The sequence below is a fragment of the Ascidiella aspersa genome, chromosome 1 (assembly GCF_963924565.1).
Source record: "Ascidiella aspersa chromosome 1, kaAscAspe10.2, whole genome shotgun sequence".
Classification (NCBI taxonomy): domain Eukaryota; kingdom Metazoa; phylum Chordata; class Ascidiacea; order Phlebobranchia; family Ascidiidae; genus Ascidiella; species Ascidiella aspersa.
The window spans coordinates 22,535,971-22,558,460 of NC_139447.1; the positions used below are offsets into that span (position 1 = coordinate 22,535,971).

Below are 22,490 nucleotides of genomic sequence, written 5' to 3' on the forward strand. Positions count from 1 at the left end.
TGCCTTAATGTTTAATTCTCGGTTGACAGCAATTTCTGGGGACTGCTTTTCCAGTTCAAAGTACGATTGTTGAACTGATTGAAACTCTTTATCTACCTGATTTAAATAAACCTTTTTTTTTCTGCATTCAAGGGATTTGACATAAGTTTTTCAGCATGTAACCAACTCTGCTGCAACTTGTACATGCAACACGAGATGTTAAGTTCCGCGTTTGGATCTGACGTAGATGCTGCGGGGCTTTCCATCATCAACGGTATCCAAATCGCAGTCTTCCAAGTTTCCAAAAGTTCGAAACAATGTTAAGGCGCCGAGTTCCTAATACGTAGTAGCCTGTTTACTGTCCTAAGTAGTAAAACTCGCCTTTGAGACAAGAAGCCAATCGTCGTTCTTTAATTCGTCCAACAAATGCGGTTTCTAAATGCAAACGAAATCAGTAACCAATAAGACAGTACGTCACGGTCAACAATCTAACAATTAACTTACCGAACTATTATAGGAACAGTCGCTTAATTATCGGCGTTAACATTTTCAACAGTCTTATTTAAATAAACGAGTTACAATTACCAACCTGCCAGCCAGCAACACAAGTAGTTCACAAATAAAAAATACTAACAGTAGCATTAGCAGCAGTAAACAACACCGTGTGACGTAATAGGCGTTATTGCTGTAAGATAATTAGCAATTTTTAAGCAAGCAAAACTTGGCGGGTGACGTGGTGACGTAACATTACATGTGAGGTTCGGTTGCAATTTTTCTGTCGCAATGTTTGCAATAATAATCAAGAAGATATAGGGCTGGCGGGCATTTTGTTAGAAAACCTTTAAACCAGCAATTCAGCATGGCTACAGTAATTTTTTTGGAAATAAATACAACGTCTCGCCAAAAAGTATTGTTGAAAGTAGAAGCAACTAACTCAAAATTCGAAAAAAGAGGACATTTGGGCATTTTTGAGCGTCCTCGGAGGACCATTAACTTTTGTTGAGAAAAGAGGACTATAGCAGCCATTTCGTTAATTGTTAATCGTGTAAGTCTATAAACACGAATTAGGGATAAGCCCATTACCTGCCTTTGTTAAAATTAATAGCGAAAAAGCAGCAATTTCAAAGCGTATGTTTTTGTGATGCGTCGTTATTTTAAAACTTACATTGAACGAATTGTGCAAACTAAAAAAATGCAAATTTTTAAGGAAATGTTGCTCAATGTTGAAAATCAATAGAATTTAATTTTGTATTGAATCGCAAAAGATGTTACGTGAGTAATTACAAATTGCAGTAATTAATTGTCTCAAACTTTAAAAATATTCTAAAGCGCCTATATGTATAAATATAAATATATGAAACTATAACCAAAATGTTAATAACCTAAGTTTGAAGTGCTGCAATAAAAATGCTCCCACGACATTTTGAACACACATCTCCGCAAAATATTTTGCATTTTTCAGAAAACAAACAAACGTTGGACAAGCGAAGAGATCCAAACGCAGCGCACAAAATCAACGGCTTTCCGGTGACGTCAGAATTGCAACGCACCGAACAGGGAATTCCCCTGCTGCCGCACAGATTGCCTGAAAAGCTCAATCCACAGCAATGCAATGGTGTGTCAAGCACACAACAATTTCGAGCAACTCAGCGAACGCTGACATCAAAGTCCTCGGTTGCCAGTTCAGGCACCAAAGAGAAAACTTTCTCGAGGAATCATGAATCTGACTAAAAACAATTGCGCAAATGCGTTATGTGATCGAACAATTTTCGCGTCCACGTGTCCACACACATTTCACAAAAACAAATAACCAGCTTTAAATATGCAAGCTGGTCCAAAATCTAGCATGGGAGTATTTATAGCAGCCACTTCGTTAATTGTTATTTATCACAGAGATTTTTTTGTTTTATCGCTGTATCACCGTTTTAATATTTCGTCATGGAAATTTTTCTGTAAAAAACATCAAATGCCGATCTAGCAAGATTTTGCAAAGACACCATTTCTCACTGAGTCAGGCCTCGCCGGCTCATACGAACATCCGTTTAAAGTTAACGCATGTTTTGAAATTCGCAATATTGTCAACAATTCGGTATTTTTAGAATCGAATATGCGTTTGGCCAGTTACGTGGCTTTGTCGATCGAAGGACTTTTGTTTTAGCCATATTGGGACAAAAATAGAGTTGTCTCTTTTTGGCGATGTGTTCATCATAGGGTAGACCTACAAAGTGCAACTACCTAATTTTAAATTCGGGCGAGAAGCCGAATTATTGTGGTGCACGTCAATACAATTTTGTATGTAAGGCGATCGTTTTTTTTTCAAGTGCTAATCGCACTTGGCACTTATACTTATGTTTTGCAATAGAGTAAGGCTAACCCAAGATTCGACCGGAGTTTTTGTGCTGCCACCTAGTGACGAATATTTTTTTAAAATATGGTACGTTTAAATTCCGCGTCGCACCATGCATATAGGGGGGTTGTCTCTTTCTTGCGGTGTGTTCATTATTGACCTAGCTCAAGTTCAACTGTATACATTCAAATTCGGGAAAAATGCAAACATACATATTTTTGGGATGACAATTCGCGATATTGAGCTTTTAACAAATTAATATAAAATTTAAAAAACTTTGATAGTTTTTACATTTTTTTTTCTTTGACAAACAAAGCCTTTCAAAATCAACGTGTAAAAGTTTCGTTCGATTTTGATTTATATCGAGCATAGTAGGGACTTCGAAAATTATCGCGTTATTATGAATATAAATATCAGAATATCAAAGCCCATACAGAAGTAGTAGGTATCATTTTGAACGTTTCGAATATCTCTTTATTCATTTTCAACATTTCATTGATGTTGAAAATGAATAAAGAGATATTCGAAACGTTCAAAATGGTACCTACTTCTGTATGGACTTTGATATTCTTATTACGTCTTACTACAACCTCCAACCATTATGTTCCAATATAAATATCGGTTTTTGCCGGATAAAACCCATACTCCCTATTACTAAGCGAGGCATTGCTGAAAAGGTGAGATCGATGCCTATGCAATGTTTTTGGTTTCTTACTTTCATCCTGGGATGAAAATTATTGTGTGCCCATTCTGGTCGGTTTTGGGAGATAAAAAATCGCGATATTGTGACTATTAATAGATAAATATGAAATTTAAAAAACTTATAATGAGCATACTAGGAAAAAATTGTCGCGATATGTTATGAATATTAATATCAGTTTTTTCCGAATCAAACCAAGGCTTCGTACAGGTATTGATTTAACCATACTCCCCAACAAATTTATACCAAGCGAGGCATCGCTGGAAAGGTTTATTCCTGCGCTACTGAAACAAATCTAGTTTCAACATAGAATACTAGTATTCTATGGTTTTTACGTCAGATGACATCTTTAATTTGATTTTAAGGCTAATATTATTATTGAATATTATTTTTTTTAGACTAATAATTTTTTCTTCAAAATTTGAAAATTATAAACCAGTCTTAAGACGGTGGTGATTTTTTTTTAAATGACACGTAAGTATTTTTATTTTGGCGATTTTTTTTGCTGACTAGGGCTTGGATAGTTGTAGATTTGCCAAATTCAGGTATTATTATGTAGCTGCATTTTAGAGATGTTTTTTCATGTTATTTAACCATTTAAAATATACTTCTCTGCCCTGGTCTAGAATCGGCGCTAGTTTAGAATCTTACCTCTGGGGGTTTATATTGCGAAAAATATCAGTTATTAGTGCATCTAAAGGTTCGTGAAGTATGACTTTTAGACCTTGAGGTCTTTGACAATGCACTAATTTGAGTTAACAAATCTGCATAAGAAGATTAAGTTTAATAATACTTAACCCACACGAACCCAAACAGCACCCTAACTCAAATATTGTGTGTTGATTTAATAATTACATAAACGCTTTAGGTCCCAATAAATTAATGTATGACGTAACAATCCTATATGCCCTGGACAAGAAATTATCTTTTGCCACCCGAGTTTGCTTTTTCTCCAGCGTTTAAACAATTATTAAATTAACCCTTATTATTTTGCTTAGGGTTAGCGTTTGAGTGGGTCAAGAATTCTACCAAGTTGTTGAGCGCCGGATTTTAGGTACTTGCTCTATTTGACAAAGACCTATTTGTACAGAACTGCACCAATTTAAAGATTGCTGTGTGTGTTGACCTCAGAGGGATAACTAGACATTTATTAACTGTGTATTCAATAAACATTACCTGCAACACAAAGAATATATAATTTTTCTCATGAGAAAGTAATAACACCACCTGTTCCTTGGCTGGTTCCACTCATACAGCTATTTTTTGTTTTATGAATGGCTCGTATTAAACCATCAAATGATCGCCACCAATGCTTATACACTTTAATGGCCTCTGGGTTATTAGGATTTCCAGGCGGGCTGGACTTATCAGTCGTTCCATCTTCCATGGTATTGGGCAAAGAGCAAGGTTAATGTTAAAAAATCAGTTAACAAAATTGTGGTGAGTTAGGAATTACTAGGATTTTATTAACTTTGAGGTAAATATGACTTGCAACACAACATCGGCACAAATAAACATAAAAAATGAATAACATAAATAGCATAAAATAAGGTACACGGCACAAATTTACCACACTGTGTATAGCTTGTGTGTTTCAGTCTCACTAACACTGTGCATTCAATATGCAATATATTTCCAAGCTACTGTCTAATATTGGATAATTTGTAAGGATCCTAAACACGTTGTTGTATTACAAAAACTACTTATTCTTTGTGTTTGCAACCACCGTTGTTGAAGAGTTTCAAATGCCGAATAAAATAGCTATCTTTATCAAACTTGAACTGTACCAACAATTATTCTCACACAAGAGGCTCAGAGCACACTATTTGACATAAAAAGACAGAAAAAATTTTAGCAAGTTGATTATATTGAAGTTGCAAAGACAGAAAATTGAAAAGAAAATTTGAAAGACAGAAATATAAAAAAGGTATATATATTAGGGTTCCTCTCCGGGAATGTTTCGACGGGAAATTCCCGGGATTTCCCGCGAAATAACGATCCCGAATCCCGGGAAATTTTTTTTACAATCCCGGGTATTCAGCTACAAAGCAAAACTTAAAAAAATGTCATTTTTGACTAATATAAAGAAAAAAATATTACCAAACCTATTAAAGTCGTTGCCTGAGTTGCTTTATTTGCGCTTACCAGCGAAAAAATCCTAATTAAATTTATTTTACCGATAAAAATGCGCCCTGCATGCGCGTGTTTTCTAAATAAAAGCAAATAAGAGTCCAGCCTTTAATACGAGAAGGTCTTGTAAGATTGCAGAAGCAATACTACAGAACATAAATGAGCTTAATTAAATGTTTAGAGCTAATATAAAGTAATTTTAAACATCATAATGGCGTAATTAGGACACAAAAATTACGTCGAGATTCCCGGGAATTTTTATTTTTCAATCCCGTTTCCCCGGGAGTGAAAAAATCGGGGAAAAAGAGGAACCCTAATATATATATATATATCAGTTATAAACAGCTCTTACTTAAGTTACATAGACCTACACCAGCAAGATACAGCCTGGTGATAACTTTAAATCTTCAATGCCCTTATTTAATGAGTTACCCTTTCTACACCCAGTAAATAATCTCAGCACCAGTGTTTTTTTTAAGGTGTAAATTTCTCCAACGGTTTCCCAAATTTTGGACTTCTTTTTGGTATTTAAATGAAACACTTGCGGTCTCTTAAACTTACTTAGCGGTCACCCAAACCAAACCTTAAAAAAAACCTGCTCAGCACTATTGAGAAAAAAGTTTTATATGTAACATTGTAAATTAATATGAATCAGTAACTGAACCTGCAACTCCCAAAAATATATACACACCCATGAATCTGGTTACTCTGTTTTTCTAGGTCCTGAACATGCAAGATCTACCATACTTTACAGAACTAGGTGTTCACACCACACTTAACATGAAGATGTTCAGTCTGTCACTGATCATTTGACAAGTTGTTTAGAATGTCATTTATTTGTAATTTAATTGTTTTACTGCTTTATATATATGTTAGCAAATATTTTTTGGTTTTGTCACTAAACGGTATATAATGACTACACACCCCCTCCAGGGTGCTGCCAAACCCCACCACCACATTCCTATTTGAGCTATTAATAATTTTGACTTAACTGTTTTTCATTGAATTGCTATGAAGTTTTTACCAATGTATAAAACACACTATTAAATACTTTTTTTAAAGGTATATGTTATTTAACAATTTTTGTATTGCAACATTGGTACAATGACTCTTTTAAATCCTGGGTTCCTACCAGTACCTAAAGATGGGAAGATTGATACGCTCAAGTTCATTGAAGCATGTGAAAAGATACCTTCATTCTTTGATATGTTAGGCCCCACAGTGTTTGCACCAGTAAAAATAGATGTAGAAGGCAATATCAAAAAGATAAAGACTAGATACTTGCAAAAACCAGATTGTTTTGCTACATTGTATGACATCATTGAGAAAGAGAAGCAGGAGAAAGACAAAGAGTTAAAGGTCAAAGATGGTAACGGAATTGCCACTAATGCACTAATGTGGTTAAAAAGAGGATTATTGTTCATACTTGAATTTATGGAAAGATTTTTAAAAAATGACTATGGTGAAAATTTAGAGAATCTAAAACCTTGTGTCAAGAATGCCTATGCGACTTCCCTTGAGCCATTTCATGGTTGGATGGTTAAGAATGTTGTAAAGTTGGCTATTAATGCTTGTCCCTCACGCTCAACCTTCATAAAAACTTTAGCTACAGAAGAAAACGTTAGTCAAGATGAAGCATTACACCTTGCTAGTCAATTTGTTGTCAACTTCAGAGAAAATGTTGACAATTTGTATGAATTGTATAGAAAAATGGATGCTGAAACAATTGCTAAAGTGTAACTTATCTACCAACTCAACTAAAATTGTATGGTACTTATAATTGTATATGTAATTGTAAATTGTTAAATTTATTAGCACTATTTTTATTTGCGCTTCTCCATCTGTCACATCTCAGACAGTAATTTTGACCAAAGTTTTTTAAATTTTTTGTATGATTGCATTTCTGTGCAATGAACTTCATATCAGTGCCTTGACTTTCTTTTTTTTTAAATAACTATTGGATTTTTGAATTGTGTTTAATATAATTTGCTTTCTGTAAATTAACTTATTTTAATACTGAATCATTGTTTACTTAATCTAATATCATTTGACCAACACTATGCATTAATTGCATTTATTTATTATTCTATTTCCTTTTTTTAAGCACACTCCTGGTATAAGCAAACAAATTTAGGTATTAAATAAATTGTATGCTCATGATTTTTAATTATTTGTCAAATCATGTGTTGTGAGAATTTTGTTATGTAAAATGATTCTTTCTTAAACCCAGAAACGATTGGTGTAATTTATGTTTGGAAATTTAACTGCTTTGTTATGTAGTGTTTTATTATAGACCAAATAGATGTGTAAATTGTTTTTGTCATCTTGTAGAAATATTTTAGCATTAAACCCTATTTGTTAGTCTATGAAAAAATAGTAGCAAACCTGACCCAGCTTATATTGAATTTGATGTTTCTAGTACCCTGTATTTAATGTTGTTTTTAATTTGTTGCCTTGACAACAACAAAGTTAAACGCCATGTCCACATGATCACTAATGGTGCTGAGGGGCTCTGGAAAACCTTTTACTTTTCGTGTATTTTATACCCTGAAAACGCTGATTATTGGCAGCAAGTTGCTCTTTAAAATCGCCTGTTTGACGCTAGAGAAATGCAAAATTTAAAATGGTTTACGCACCCACGGAAGAATTTCACGCGATTTCAATTTCGCACATAATTGCGGTGTCACAGCAGGCTATGTGACAAGCTGCACTTAAAGCTTAATAACAAAGTTTATTATCAAATGTTTTTTTTAGGAACGTTTTTGCGTAATGTGGTATCTGCAGTACGACTTCGCCAAATGTATGAAGCGTGACTTCAAAATCGCCCTTTTTTACTTGCACTTAGTTAATTAGTAAATACCTAAGCTGAAACTGCGCAAGGAAATTACAAACATGGCTTCTTACCGATGTTATAATAAGCCAGCAGTTCTCAACCAGTGGGCCATAAGAACAATTAAGGTGGACCACAGACCAATTTAAAAAAACTAGATTCAATTTCATTTTGATCATTGTATATAATTTTACAGGAATATTGGCTTGGGGGGAATTAAAAAGGAATGTAAATTTATTGTTCAGCCGGAAGTATCTCACTAATACACGGTTAAATAAATAATCTGTTCTGAAACATGTTCTGCTGTGTTTTGTTGTAAACCTGCTTTGAAGTTTTTTTTCATAAAAATTTATTGGGCCACCGATTTTTTTGCAACTTAAGTGGGCCACGAAAGAAAAAAAGGTGGAGAACCACTGTGATAAGCCCACTATTTATTAGAAGGGAACATATATTTAGTCATCTCTTCAGCGTAAAACATTTTTAGACGATTCATCTTGGACGTTGACAAATGTATCTAGTATAGTGGTTCTTGGCACGTAATGTTAAACTAGTCGGTTACTCTCGTAACTTCATGTGGGCTGTGTGACGATCGTATACCGTCTGAACGATAAGCAGGCAAAATCACGGGTGTATAATACTTCCCAGCGATGTTCACCTTTTGATAACCCCTAGCGTAGGCCGGTGATTCCCAAACAGTGTGCCGCGGTAGAATAATGTGCCTCTGGAAATTCTTTAAAAGTATGTGCCGCGAAACTTTTTGTAATATTAGAAATCGTATTTTTGGTTTGGCAGATAGACATACGGGCATAAAAAAATATAAGCATGCTGTTCTGTGATGACGCAGTAGTTTACCACCCTTATTTAATGCTGCAAGCTTTGTTAACTTTTTTGCGTAAAAGCGCACCTGTACACCTTTTAAAACGTGGTACAATGCAGCATGAAATGCTTTCAGCTGCCCCCTGCCTGGTGGTCAAGAGTTTTTCTGGTAGTAAAAATATCACTGACACACGTATTTCTAAACCTAAAATGTTAGTCCTCACGTCAATACTTAAAAAGAAAAATGATACTTAAGAAAGAAAAACCAGCAATAAATTTTTTCAACCAAGCCACTATTCAAGAGGTCTGCGCCATACCAACTTGAATTATTTCAACACTGAGAAGCACCATTGAAAAGTCTATGAAAAAAATGAGAAAACATAGGTGCCATCAGCGCTTGCTTGTTTTGCTTAACGGGTAATCCAGCCTTGCTAAAATGGCAACATATCTTACCGAGTTAGCGACAGTTTCGGCCATTAACAGTCCAAAACATTTAAAGTCTCACAATCTGCGGCATGTAATACTTTGTTATTATAAACTTGTCTTAAGGGTTTACTTAAACACCTTTAAGTACAAGCACTGACGTTCACTAGTTAACGGCGAACAAATTAACTTGCGACGAATTTAACTGAAATAGTTCACGAAATGGCGGAACAAATGATTTAGGTTATTATGGCGATGTGCAATCATACTTCAGATGTTATATTTAACAATTGGGTAGCGTGGAGAAGTTACCACAAAGGTATTATTAGGGGCACAGAGCGATTTACACCAGAATTATATTTTATGCTAATTTTAACTACCCTAAATACCCGCCTAGTTTGGATGTCTTCAGGCCGGCTTCTAATTTCATATCTTCGGCCTTCAAGCCGAGCTGTGGATAGCTACTAATCCACTTGTGAAAGGAAGTACCGCTTGATGCTGGTAGGTTATTTCACCCGCACGAACCTCCGTGAAAATGGTTACCTTTACTGATCCCTCTAAGAAATTTTCTACTGCGCAAATATTTTTTGTAGTAGGCTACGCAAGAATACTTTAAGGCTGAGTTGGCAGTAGCCCGTGACTGATCAATGTTTTTGTATGGGGACAAGTCGTGAAAACACAAAGCCGGACAGTGACACCATGAAACATATATTCTTAAGAAACTTGTATGTGTAACTGCAATCGGGTTTAAATACGTTCAAGAATATGGCACCAAAGCGATCGCGCGAAAAATTATCCGAATATTTGGATTAAATTGACATAACGTCCAATTTAGCAAGATAGGATATGTGATGCCAATAGCACACAATCAAGAATCGCGAACTATTCGCTAATTTGTATTTATCAAGAAGATTTTGTCAATTTGTGAGGGCCATTGACCCCAAAGCTGTTTAAATAAATCACGTAAAAATTGCGGTTATGTCAAAAATATATGTCCCCCAAAATCATATCGGCTTTATGATCCCGAATCATTGTCAAACACTATACTGCTGTTCAGCACTCTCCTAAACTTATTTTTACCTTTGAGCTTTTTTTTTCCTGTACAGACATTTAATTCTACGTGAGAAAACATGAACATCATGGATGATAAAAACCTTAACTGCGCAATTTGTCTGATGTGGCAGCGCAATTGCGAAGTTGCGTACCGGAGACAGACACTGGTAACTGTGTTCATTTGGAACTATTTCTTCTGGTCAGACCGAGGCAACTGGACAAGCTACAAAATCATCGTTTATATGACTATGTTATGATTTTCCACAGTTTTCAGTCATAACTCTGCAAGTATTGCATTAACATGTTCTCACCGTCAATGTCAAGCCAAGCATTTTAACGTTGTCGTCAGGGTTTTAAATTAAAACTTTAGCCTGATGTAGGTAACAAAACCCGTCGCTGGTTTAGAATCCTACCACCCAGGTAAGTAAAGAAACCAGCTCCCTAAATTAAATTGAAATTGCAAAAACAATAAATACCGTATAATACTTGACCCACCTGAACCCAAACGCTAACCCGCATACCCTAACCCAAATAATATGAATAATAAATCAACGCACATTATTTGGATTAGCGTTATGGTTCGGGTCGGCCAAGTATTGTTATGTTTGTTCTCCCAGTTTGCCATTACAATTTTTACCGCTGGTTTCGTTACTGTACCTAGAAAAATGGTAGCATTCTACACTAGCGCCCAAACCCTTTTCAAAACATAACCAAAAATTTGCATCGTATCGGCATCTAGTATCGGACGAGTTATATAGTACCACTTGCATGGCATCGGCTTCGATCCGACATTGTTGGACATTTTTCGTAACTTTTTTTATGACGCTTAAACAACAAATTAAAAAAACGAACGAGAATGAAAAATAGCACCTATCAAGAAGCGACAGGGTGATTTAAATGTGAGCTAATGTCCCAAAAATATATTTTTTTAATCCCACGAAGAATCGCCTAGCCTGAAAAACTGTTGTGGCTCCGTTACCAAATTAATGCTAACTCCTGCTATAAAGATACCGGTACTAATCTATGACCTAGTAAAACTTCTTTCATGAGTTACACGTCTCAACTTATTAAATCGAAATACCCTCGATAATCATTTTATATAAATACCTATCATAGTTTAGACCAGTGGTTCTCAACATTTCCTTTTTATTTCCTCCTTGAGCCATTTTTCCTGTAAAATTAAATATAGTGACACAAATGAAACTAAACCTAGCTTTTTTAAATTGGTCTGTAGCCCACCTCAAATGTTCTTATGGCCCACTGGTTGAGAACCGCTGGTTTAGACATAAGTAGCAGTTGTTCAGGGAGGAGTTTCACAAAAAGCCAAGATAAACAATTATATTTTATTGACATTTCTCAATTTTCATGAACAAATAAGAAATTTTCTTTCGATATAACAGAAATTGCCTGGATCCGAATGGTGAAAAAAAAAACGATTCTGGTTGAACATCAATGATAAAGATTTAATTAAGTATAGAAATTAGTAAACCGAAAATCAGTTTGTTTTGATGTTTTATGATAAATATATTTCGCTACTAAAAGCAACATCAGCATCTGAAAACATAACACAATATAAATCAAGATGTACGCTAATAAAAACTGAAATCAACTGTTTCAGGCAAGTGGTTCACTATACACAAGCCGCAACTGCTGCAACTAAATGACGATGCAGTCAATAAATAAAAACGCGCCATGAGGTTAAATTGGCGGTAATGAAAGACTATAGTGGAACAGTTCGATATTCTCCTTTAGATAGTGGGTGGTTGACTTTGTATTGGGTTATATGCAGAGTTGAACATTATAGCTCTACGTCACAGTTTTTTTACATAGGACACTATTTTTACGATACGCCGTCCCGACAAAAATCGCCTATAGTTTAAAACTCGTCCACGAAATGCGCAAATCAATTGATAAAAATCTAGAGGATTTTTTTTAAGAATCTTGGCGTATAACGGTAGCAAAATTTAACCGTTTTACTATTGCTGAATTAAAGTATTTTAACGCCAGTTGGCTATTGTGTTACATTTATTTCATAAACCCTGAAAGCGAATAACTAGCTCTGTTCAATTTGTTTCTTCAGACAATTAAGCAAAAGCAGTTATGGCCCATTGCATCTCTTTTCCAAACACAAACCTGATCAACCATGCCCTCCACACTTACAGCATCTTGGGTCGCAAAATAAAAAAATACTCGACCACTGATTTGAACAATGCGGTTCTTGCTCAATTCGGTAAACAGTTGTAATTCAGATTACTTTACTTTTAAGGGGGTCTATTCGTTGTAAAAAAATAACCACTTTTCGTAAATCTCTACATACAGCAAATTCAAAAACACGCTATATTTGATAGACCTTCAAAAATCTACAAAGAGATTGCAAATATTTAAATGCAAGCTACCGGCTATGAATACAAACAAAATAATTGGCAGATATGAGCTGTATTTAATTATCCTGGGTCAAAAATAAATTAATGGAACGCCACCAAGTGCTTTTTAAGAAGACAAAAATTGAACTGAAACTCCAAGGATTAACAATAGCCTACACACAAAACTTTAATGGTGCCAAAAAGGCGCGTGGTATATGTGAAACAGCTTTGTATCGGTTTTAACTAAATATGTTGTGTTTTCAGTATAAAATAGTTAACCGATTCTTGCTGCACAGATTATCTTAATTTATCGTAATAAAATTGCATTGTGTACAGTCTGCAGTTTCGTTTCGGTTCACAGATGCTGCAAACAGCTTAAGTCAACTGCACTTGAAACATTGCACCATCTTTCTTATCACCACTAAAATGTTGAAGTGGGCAATTTTAACACTGTCTAAGGCGCTTTGTACTTAAGGCCACCAGAGAGCTCAGCTAGTTGCTAAATGGAGCGAGTCGACGGTATTGATGAAATAAATTTGCTGTCTAGAATGACAGTTATCGAACAACGGGTATTGCTTCTGGGAAGCATTTCGAGGAACGTTTGTGTTTCTCTAAGGGCGGGTGGACGAAATTTGAAATTGTTAAAATAAACATGAGTAAATTGGGTGAAAATAGCTCTAGAAAGTAGCTGATTTTGAAGTAGGTCCTTTGAGGTAAAATTATAAATCACCGAGTCAAACTTTTGTTTTGCATTTCCTTAATTCTTTTCCGAGTTGTCTGGACCACTTTAATTTTTATAACAAGATAATTAAGTGTCGCCATTCAGTATAACGATGATTGATTACTTATTCTAAACTAAACCGTGCCAAAAGAAGTCGTTCCAACTGAGATAATTACAAAACCTAATCCGTTGGTCTATTTGCAATAACCCTAATTTTGTTTAAACGAAAGACCTACTGCAATCGTAAGACCTTTTAAATGCATCATTGTCAAATTACCCTTTTTATTAGAGCCTTGGTAGACTTTTTTCTCTTACTGTGGTGGAAAATATACTTTTTTTATGATTATTATACTTTGTAAGGTAAAGAGATGGCCTAAAGCGAAATCAACATCCCGATTGTATGACTCGTTTTCGATATATGCTTTTTGAGCAATTACGGCAGATCAGTCAATCCCAACAGAGATGGGAGGCAGCACGAGCCAGTGCGCACAATGGTTTCCTCGGCCGACATTGCTGAGCAAAAGTTCGCTTTTCCGCATGATTTAGTTAGCAGTTTGAGTAGTTGGCGGTGGAGATGTCACCCAAAGCACTCACCTCTTTTGTGCCAAGGGACCACTGGTGACGTCGGCCAGGCAACGTGATATGCTGCAAAATTGCAGAACGAGACGGTAAACAACCTTTGGTCGTTTCTTTTAAACTGTTTCGGTAAGCGGAAAGCTGCTCGATAGCCTTCGTTAGAGTCTTCGCAGACTTCTAGGTTAGATCGTTGGTATCTGACGAAAGCCAAATGGAGAAAAAGGCGCTGTATGGCCAAGGGGCAAGTCGCTTTCCTAATCTAATTTTGAAAAATATATTCGTCAAATGTGGTAAAAATTTATACGTATTATCGACTGTCGGTCACTTGTAGATTAAATGAATCCTCTGTTTTAACATTTGATATTAACTGGTTTGCTAACCTAACATACGATTTCTGAAGCTTGAGGTTCCAACCACAACTAATGAGCACGTTGAAAGACTTAAAACAGCTGTACCTGGTACTTGTCAGTTAACTTGTAAAAGACTATTTTATGCGAGACTGGCACTTCCTGTCTATACACTTTTATTCCTCGAGTACAATGGATTGTTATCTTTGAGGTGCCTGTACTTTTTTAAATTTGGTAAGACTGTACGCTTTGTTACTAAACATTTGGTGTTCGATGGCTCTGCGTAAAGCATGAAGCTTATAGCGGTTTCAACTTTAGTCGGTGTTGTTATGCTCATGCAATAGAATTCACCTTTTTTTTCAGCCATTTGTTCTGTGATAGTTTTAAGCGAATTGTCACAGAACAGTTTTATTTACATAATAGTGTGACTTAACAACAGGTCGGCATGAAGCAAGCATTGCTGCTCTGTTTTCTGTCTTTGTTCGGCGCCTTAAAAGCGCAAGATGATTATGATTCAGATTTCTTTGGTGGATTTCCAGATGAAGAAGAGCCAGCGGGTGAGTGTTCTAAAGAGTTTTAGTTTATGTAATTGTTAAATATTTATTTTCGTTTTAAGTATGGCAGGTCTAATGATAACTTGTTTTAGCATATTTTTTTAATAATGACCTTTAAGGGTACTGGTCTACGTTTCCCAAATACTATACTATCGGATTTTGATAAATACTTGTAATAGGTGGCACGACCGAGGCGTTCCTTTAGTGCAAGTCATAACTTTTTTCGACGGATTTCGTAAATCAGTGCTATACTTAAACTTATATTACAGTGGGCCGGCAGCTTGCCTTCTTGTGTTTGGTGTGTTAATAACATGTTTCAAAAAAAAAAAATCACAGAATGGCAAGAATAATTTAACTTGTGCTTAATAGTTATAGTAGCTCTGCTATAGAGTATGGACCACTAATTCTAATTTTTTCACGTCTTGCCAAACTTTCCCCAACCCGTTTTACCTACCAGTACACTTAATATGAATTTGTACGGCCAACAAATGGCAAAACAATGAGTGATCAAATGTAGTTCAATCCTTATCCAAAACACCTATGACCCGTCTTTAACATTCTTATGGTATTCCAGGTTTGAAAAAAAAATAGTTTTACCTAATTTCATAAAATGAAGTCTACCTGTTAACTGGATTTAGCTTCTGTTCTCGACAACCTAAAGTCAAAAATATCAATAAAAGTCGGCCCCAGCCTATCGGTTGAAAAGCGCTGGTGTAGACCACGGGAGTCCAATCGGCGGCAGGCGGGCCACTTTTTGCCGCCAAGACTCTTTGAACATTGCCCGGGAGGCTATATAACGATGACGTCTTACTTTTGTAATTTAACATGTAAATACTATTCACCACGGGTATATCTTCGACCAATTGTTCTAAAAACATAGGCCGATACCATAGCAGTGTTGTTCAACCTTGTTCTCAGTTGTATATGGTTAACTACTTAATAATAACTTCGCATATGTCACAGTCACAGCACTACGAAACGCGGCACATTATTGTGTTTCATAGAGAATTTATCCTAAGGAGATCAAACAATTTTTAGGCCATTTACCCGATATCTGTGTGGTTCCATTACAACAAACATTGCATACGTTTTCTACAGGCGAAAAAGACATCGTGCATTACGATTGTCTTGTTAAACATATAAGTTGTATCCGGGTGTTAATGACGATACAGCTTTTCACACAAAAATTTCGCAACAAAGCAAGGTAACTTTACAATTAGAGGATATGGCTTTGTGCCCCCATCTCCCTGGATCTTCTTCTTCTAGTAAAAAAAAATTATTTGTTTAAAATTGATTATATTGGTCTGATATTTGGCCACTAAATCCGAGCGATTTCATTTACGTCACAATAGGGATGTCCAATAATATTACATCGGATTGGGGCGGATACCCGATTAAAAGTGGTAGAGGTAACTGAACCTTTTACAGCCGAAACCAATTTTGGCTTAATTACCTGGAGATAAATTACCTTTAAAAGTTTAAATTTCTTCTTTTATGTTTGTTTCGACAAATGGCATCATTTGGTTGTGAATCGGATCGCGATAATTTTGTCCAAAACATCGGATATCGGTTTCGGAATAAAGTGTTAAGGATCATGCCTTCCTAAAAGCTTATAAACAACATAGTTCACGATAGCTAAAATACAGTATTCAGTCACCGTTGTGTCATTCACTAATATTGACCTAATCTGTATACGGTTTGTATACCTTTTGTCAGTTGTATACCCTAGCTTCGATCCGGTATTTTTTGAACAGTATACCTGGTTAAAGAACACTAAACCATATCAGAGGAAAATATCTCATTTTAAAGTATCAGAACCCACTAAAATGTAGACTTCAGCAATAAGATCGAAATTAGAATAACGGTATCGTCAGAATAACAAAACGTTCGCTTTGAGAGAATAAGCAACCGTTTATTATTTTGTGAAACATATTAAAATTTAGTTGCCAATTTTAATTATAGTTGAAAACTTACCTGGTTGTTTCTTGTAAGTTAACTTTTTCTTCAGAGCAACTACGTATCTTGATGCTAATCGCAAAACGTCCATTATTATTTTTTATATTTAAAGCATATTTGACCATTCGAAATTTTTTAACCGAAAATTTCGCTACAATATTACATTGCAATAAACTTTTATGAATGAGAAACTACTATGTCATCACTGGGGCCCGCATAAGTCAATAAAGTGAAAAAATTTTAAGGAGTTCGTGTGTCCACGAATCAAAGAATAAAGTTGTTTTCAGCACCTAGGTGACTGTTTTTAAGAAGTTTATAGGTCAAAATAAAGTTAAAATTTACAATAAAGTCAAAATTTTTAATAAAGTTAGAATTTGTCAAATTATGGCTTTTGACAAAGTTTTTGTGTTTCTTCAGAGTAGTTTTTGCAAAAATCGTCGTAGAAGCATCGGAACTGCGACACAATTAAACCATATTAACCCATAAAAGCAGGAAGTATGTCGTCAAAATGCCCACTTGGACCAGCAGTAACTTTTATCGCAAATTGTCCATTCTTTTTAACTATAGTTACGCATTTAAATAATTCTTATAAAACGCTTCCTCTTCATAAATGTTGTCTTTTCGAAGATGAACAGTTTGGATCTTAGGAATAGCCTACTGACATTCTGTAATACAAAAATGCCTAAGCAGGCTAAATCTATCGCCAGAAAACACGACGGACTTTTTAAATCCATAAAACACTTTGACTTTTCGACAAAATAATACGTTTGGGTCTGTATAGTGTTCCTTTTTTTGGTTAAAATATCTGTAATGGCGCTAAAACCACATTCAACTGAATATGTAGTCGGAATTGGAAGAAGTGTTTGCTCTGCAACGGTTAATTTGGCATACTTAGCACAAACTTGTGGATCCAACCGCATGTTTTTTAAATGAATGATTGGAAAAAGTCGCTCTCGAGCGTTTGCTTTGGCATTTGCAGAATTTAAAATATATACAGGATCTGGGCAATCTTATGTTCCCCTTTTTTTACTTTACTTTTACTTATTACTTTTACCATGCTTTTACAACCATGCTAAAACAAACAAACGATGTAAAACAGACACCTGGTGCTAGTAAATAAAGCAGCATATTGTCTTCACAATTCACATAAGGCTACTTTAAGTCGTATAGTAAGTAGACGTTCCCATTTAAACTTTGAGGAGTTAGTTATGTGTTATAATTATCAAATAATAAAAAGTGAGCCATTTTCATCCACTTTTCCTCCCCAAATCCTCCCTGGAACAAATTTCCTCCCAAAAATTTAAATCCCCCCCGAAGTGAGCCAAGTGGCTCCTTTTGAGAACCACTGTTATAGTCCTTTATTCAGGAAATCACGTAACTGAAAAATAATTAAAGCAATTGCTAATTTTTTTTAGGTGGAATTTACGACGACTACTACGGCAGTGGCGAGGGTTCTGGAGTGGTAAGTATTTTCGAATAAGTTGACATAATATGTGGGCCTAAAGTGAGATTGATTAGCAAATTCCATTCTAAAATTTTACATCTGAAATATCTAAACATAGAATAATCATATGTTTCAATTATTTATTTTTCCAATAGGCGACTATTTAATAATGTCAATATAAACACAATGTACAAATTTAGTCTTGTTTTCTAACCTTACGAATAAGAAGTGTATGCAAAGTATTTTCATTCTATTTCGCAATTTAAAATCCTGCCTTTTTTCAGGAACCAACTAAGGGTAAGTCAAAATTGTCATATTTTTTCGATAATTTTATTAGTTTTGGTGTAGTCATTACCAGTTGCAACGCAATTAAAAATACATTTTTAAGCGGAAAATATTGTCCTAAAACTCAAATTGCTCTCAAACAGGCGCTTCAAAAGGAATGAGCTTATTGCAAAAGATACCTTGAGGTGGTTCGTAACAAAAACGATTGACTTTAACCATCAAACCTGTTTATAACACGCTAAAGACCGAAAATGCATACAATTATATAAGTAAAAAAGACTAAATCTTAAATGAATTGCAACAAAAGGTTATAATAATTGCAACAGAATGCCAATAACTCCACAATAGTAGTCCTCCGAAAAATGTAATATCTAACACGTCCTGAAACGTCATCCATAATATTCCTTTTGTGATACAAATTTAAACATATGCTTACTGAAACTCGATATTTGTCTCATATTAGGGCATACTGTAAATAAGAAAAAAACAAAACAATGCAGAAATAAGTTACCATCTGCTACAATACACATTGGTTAATATATTATCTTATCTCCACAATAAGTTACCTGGTTTTACCTGGTTTTGCGACTCTTGTTTTAGTAAATCTTCAAGATCTTTGCCATGTGGCCATCGTATCATGAGAAGCACCAATCCAACTTTTTAAAACAAGATTAACGGCATGTATGCATTTTTTGTTTCGTGCGAGGTTTTACATGGTTTCGGTGCAGCCATGTGTAGAGTCAAAAGTCCTGGGTTAATCAGTATAGCCTTTATATAGAGGTTTCGGTTTCTGTCAGACTCGAATAACCAACTGGGCGTTTTTATTTGTAGTTAACGGAAATACCGATATTTTACAGGAAAACGCTTATTTTGTTGGTAAAAAACAAAATACCGGCAGTTACGTAACTTTGTATATCTCAATAAGTCTTTGGAGCTTGGCATTTCACCACCGTTAAAGACATCCAGTGGAATTTAAAGCTGGTTACGAAAGATGTAATACCATATTTACTAAATTACTTTGTGATTGTACGCAGGATAAATATAAAATAACTGGGAACTGAATATGTTTTTTAATTTAATAAACGTAATTAAAACCTGCGACTAACGTCAGAACTTGTATTACAATTTCAATACTCTAAAGGAATGTTTTTTTCTTGTGAATTTAGTTTTAATGTGTGGCCACTCCTAAGTACCTGCTAAACTGCAAATGTTACGTCATTTAAAGCAATTTATTGATGACTTCTAATGACGCCTTAAGTTGCACTTATGAGACCATCTGCAGGCATTTTAAACTTTGTATAGCCAACAATAAATATGGATAACGTTATTATAGACAGCATTTTTCGGGCCTTAATCTGATTTCTTGCCTCCTTTTCTGCGTTGAATCAACAAACAACCTTTTGCTGCAATTTGTTCGATTATTGGACTATATACAGGCCTTACAAGGTTTACTACAAAAATGTATAAAGCGTGGCAGTAGGAGCTTACTATACTAAACTAGAGTAGTTTTCACTAAATCAAATCGAAATGTAAGAAGTCTAAAACAAAATATTCATAACTCTTTGAAACTCAAACGGCTCTGGTAACTTAGTTTAATTTTGATGTATTATGCATTTCGTACTTGTATCTTTTAGGACAGTATGCTATTACACTTCAAATGAGGTTTCGCGATTCACTGCTGGATTCTTCTTCGTCCTTTTACAATAAGTGGTCAACCGAAATAACCAATGCTGTAAGTTATGCAATAATTTGTACTAGATTACTTTTTTTATTAAAGTGTTAGACTATCATATTGTTTAATTTAATATTGACCATATTATTCCAATTAAGAAATTTTATTAAATTACCTAATGTCAGAAAATTAAAAAAATATATATTTTCCATGCTGTTTTAATAGTGCCGGTACCAAAACAATTGTTTTTCCTAATGTATTTCTATACTGCACATAGACCATATTTGTTTCTACCTCTAGATGATAAATAACCCAAATGTCAATTTAAAGAGTATTGCTATAAAAAAACATTCAAACTTGGTTAATTGGGAGCAAAAATACAATTCTTAAAATAAAATAAGAATCTAAGCCCCTTAGTTGGAATGCATGCAAACAAAAAAAAAAAAAATAAATGCAAAAGAGTGTGTATACAGGCAGCTAAAGAGATATAGACAATATAAGATCTGCACAAGAAAGAGGATTGCAGCTAAAACAACGCACACCTTATTGTTTATAGGATAACTTTTTAATAACACATGCATTTCTCTACATCTAACATTCTAAATGGGGCTAAAAATGGTAGGCCTATGTAAAAAATATTTTCATATCAAAGAAAAGTTAGACTTAATAAACCATTGTTTGATACTATAAGGTTGCTTTTATTTATTGATCATTTAACAACAATCAATCTTTAGGTGTCAACATATCTTGAAAATACGCTTGCGGCGGCCCCCGGTGATTTCGAGGTTGAACTTTCAAAATTCGAGGTCGGTGCAGGCCCCCATGCTAGGCGTACAAGGGCCATCGTGGATGTCACTTTCCAACCTTTGACTTTAATCACCAAAGACGAACTTAACACTGCGATGTTGGACCTGAAGTCAAAACGAATCGGGCGTAAAAGAACACGCGTAACGGATGCTGAAGGTAACTTTAAATTAAATATTTAAGTTTTTCTTTTAATATTTAAAAACGGCAGCTGTCGTGGCAATGACAGAACGATTCTTTGTTTACAACTACTATGATCATGCTGTTTTTCAGAAATCCCATTGGTCGAGCCGTCGCTGCCAACAGAAGAAGTTCTGGTAAATAATTTTTATGTTTTAAAAATAGATGATGTCGGGTTTGCTTTAGGTGGTGTGATTTTTGTTTTGCTGTAAAATGATTTACAGACGAATAGTTTTCAATATAGTACCTTATCGATCAGAATGTAGGCCTATCAGTTTTTTTCTTTAACCTCCTACGACAAAGGCGAAAGAAGACATTTTTACAAAACACGGGTTTCTGTTGTAATAAGAACTAAACTTCGGAATCCTTGGGTGAATAAATTTTGTTGACATATTTCATTTATCTGTAGGTGAGCTTTGACGCGTTAATTGTTTATAACAAACGATTTCGAAAACGCTTATCAAGTGACCAGACTCGCCTATACAAAGACGAGAAACTCGCAATTGAGCAAGAGGTAATTTCTTAATAATATTAAAAATGTTGTAGTTGAATTTTTCTATTTATTATTTTATTCATATTTCTCAAAATGCTTGCAGGTCGTATTCCAGCTGGTAATTAAGCAAGCAATGGCAGAACGCAACATTGTAAGTTCACTGGTTTTATACTATGCGGAGCTGAATATATCAGTAATTTGTCAAAAAAGCATTGTACACAAACGTTTAGCATTTAAACAATAGATTTATATGAAAATGATTTTCTGATTTTTATAAATTTTACCTATTGACTTTTACTGAATGTTTTCGTTCACCATTAAAAGATGTGCCCAAATAGTAGTCAGTACGATACCTTAGAAACGCTGTATCGTAGGTTAACATGTTCACCATGCGAAAATAAATTTATAAATCTAATAAATCAAATAAAAATACATCAGATTAAATTTTTATTAAAATTTATTGTCAACTGTGCAGAAAAATATTGTCGTCAAAGAGTTTCGGTCGGAACCGGGTAGAAGAACAGGAGCAGTAGTTACCTTAAATCTCTCCAACATGTCGGATGAAGAAGTCCAGCTGGCTCTTAGCAAACTTGTAGGCCTAAATGTGGTCAATAGTAGAATAACAAGAGCAGGTAAGTACCTAATTAATACAATTGTTTTATGTTGTTTATATGCCAATTTCACTACTTATATATTATACCTTTTTTGGTTTTTAAACATTTATTAGAGTTCTAAACTAATCATTGTTTTGGTTTTAGAACTGCTACAGGATGCCACCGCAACGACCGCCGCCGAAGGTACATTTTTTTTGGTTAAA

At 34.8% G+C, this 22,490-nt stretch overlaps 2 protein-coding genes across 3 annotated transcripts in view; both read left to right on the plus strand.

Moving 5' to 3' along the window:
- The first annotated feature begins 6,221 nt into the window (after positions 1-6,221).
- LOC146168304 (glycolipid transfer protein-like) lies at positions 6,222-7,477 on the plus strand. Its single transcript, XM_083389045.1, has one exon. The coding sequence runs from the start codon at positions 6,261-6,263 to the stop codon at positions 6,894-6,896; it is 636 nt and encodes a 211-aa protein (XP_083245171.1). The 5' UTR covers positions 6,222-6,260; the 3' UTR covers positions 6,897-7,477.
- A 7,146-nt stretch (positions 7,478-14,623) lies between these two features.
- LOC146168305 (uncharacterized) overlaps positions 14,624-22,490 on the plus strand; it is a 37,898-nt gene continuing 30,031 nt past the window's right edge. For both annotated transcript variants that reach the window (XM_083388995.1, XM_083388996.1), the window contains exons 1-10: positions 14,624-14,842; positions 18,211-18,257; positions 18,524-18,536; positions 20,159-20,256; positions 20,931-21,159; positions 21,274-21,317; positions 21,590-21,694; positions 21,777-21,824; positions 22,149-22,305; positions 22,432-22,470. In XM_083388995.1, coding sequence (XP_083245121.1) covers positions 14,731-14,842; positions 18,211-18,257; positions 18,524-18,536; positions 20,159-20,256; positions 20,931-21,159; positions 21,274-21,317; positions 21,590-21,694; positions 21,777-21,824; positions 22,149-22,305; positions 22,432-22,470 — 892 coding nt within the window. In that variant the 5' untranslated portion in view covers positions 14,624-14,730. The remainder of the gene's footprint in view (positions 14,843-18,210; positions 18,258-18,523; positions 18,537-20,158; positions 20,257-20,930; positions 21,160-21,273; positions 21,318-21,589; positions 21,695-21,776; positions 21,825-22,148; positions 22,306-22,431; positions 22,471-22,490) is intronic.

Coding starts and splice junctions, on each gene's coding strand:
- LOC146168304 (XM_083389045.1), top strand. CDS start 6,261: ATGACTCTTTTAAATCCTGGGTTCCTACCAGTACCTAAAGATGGGAAG.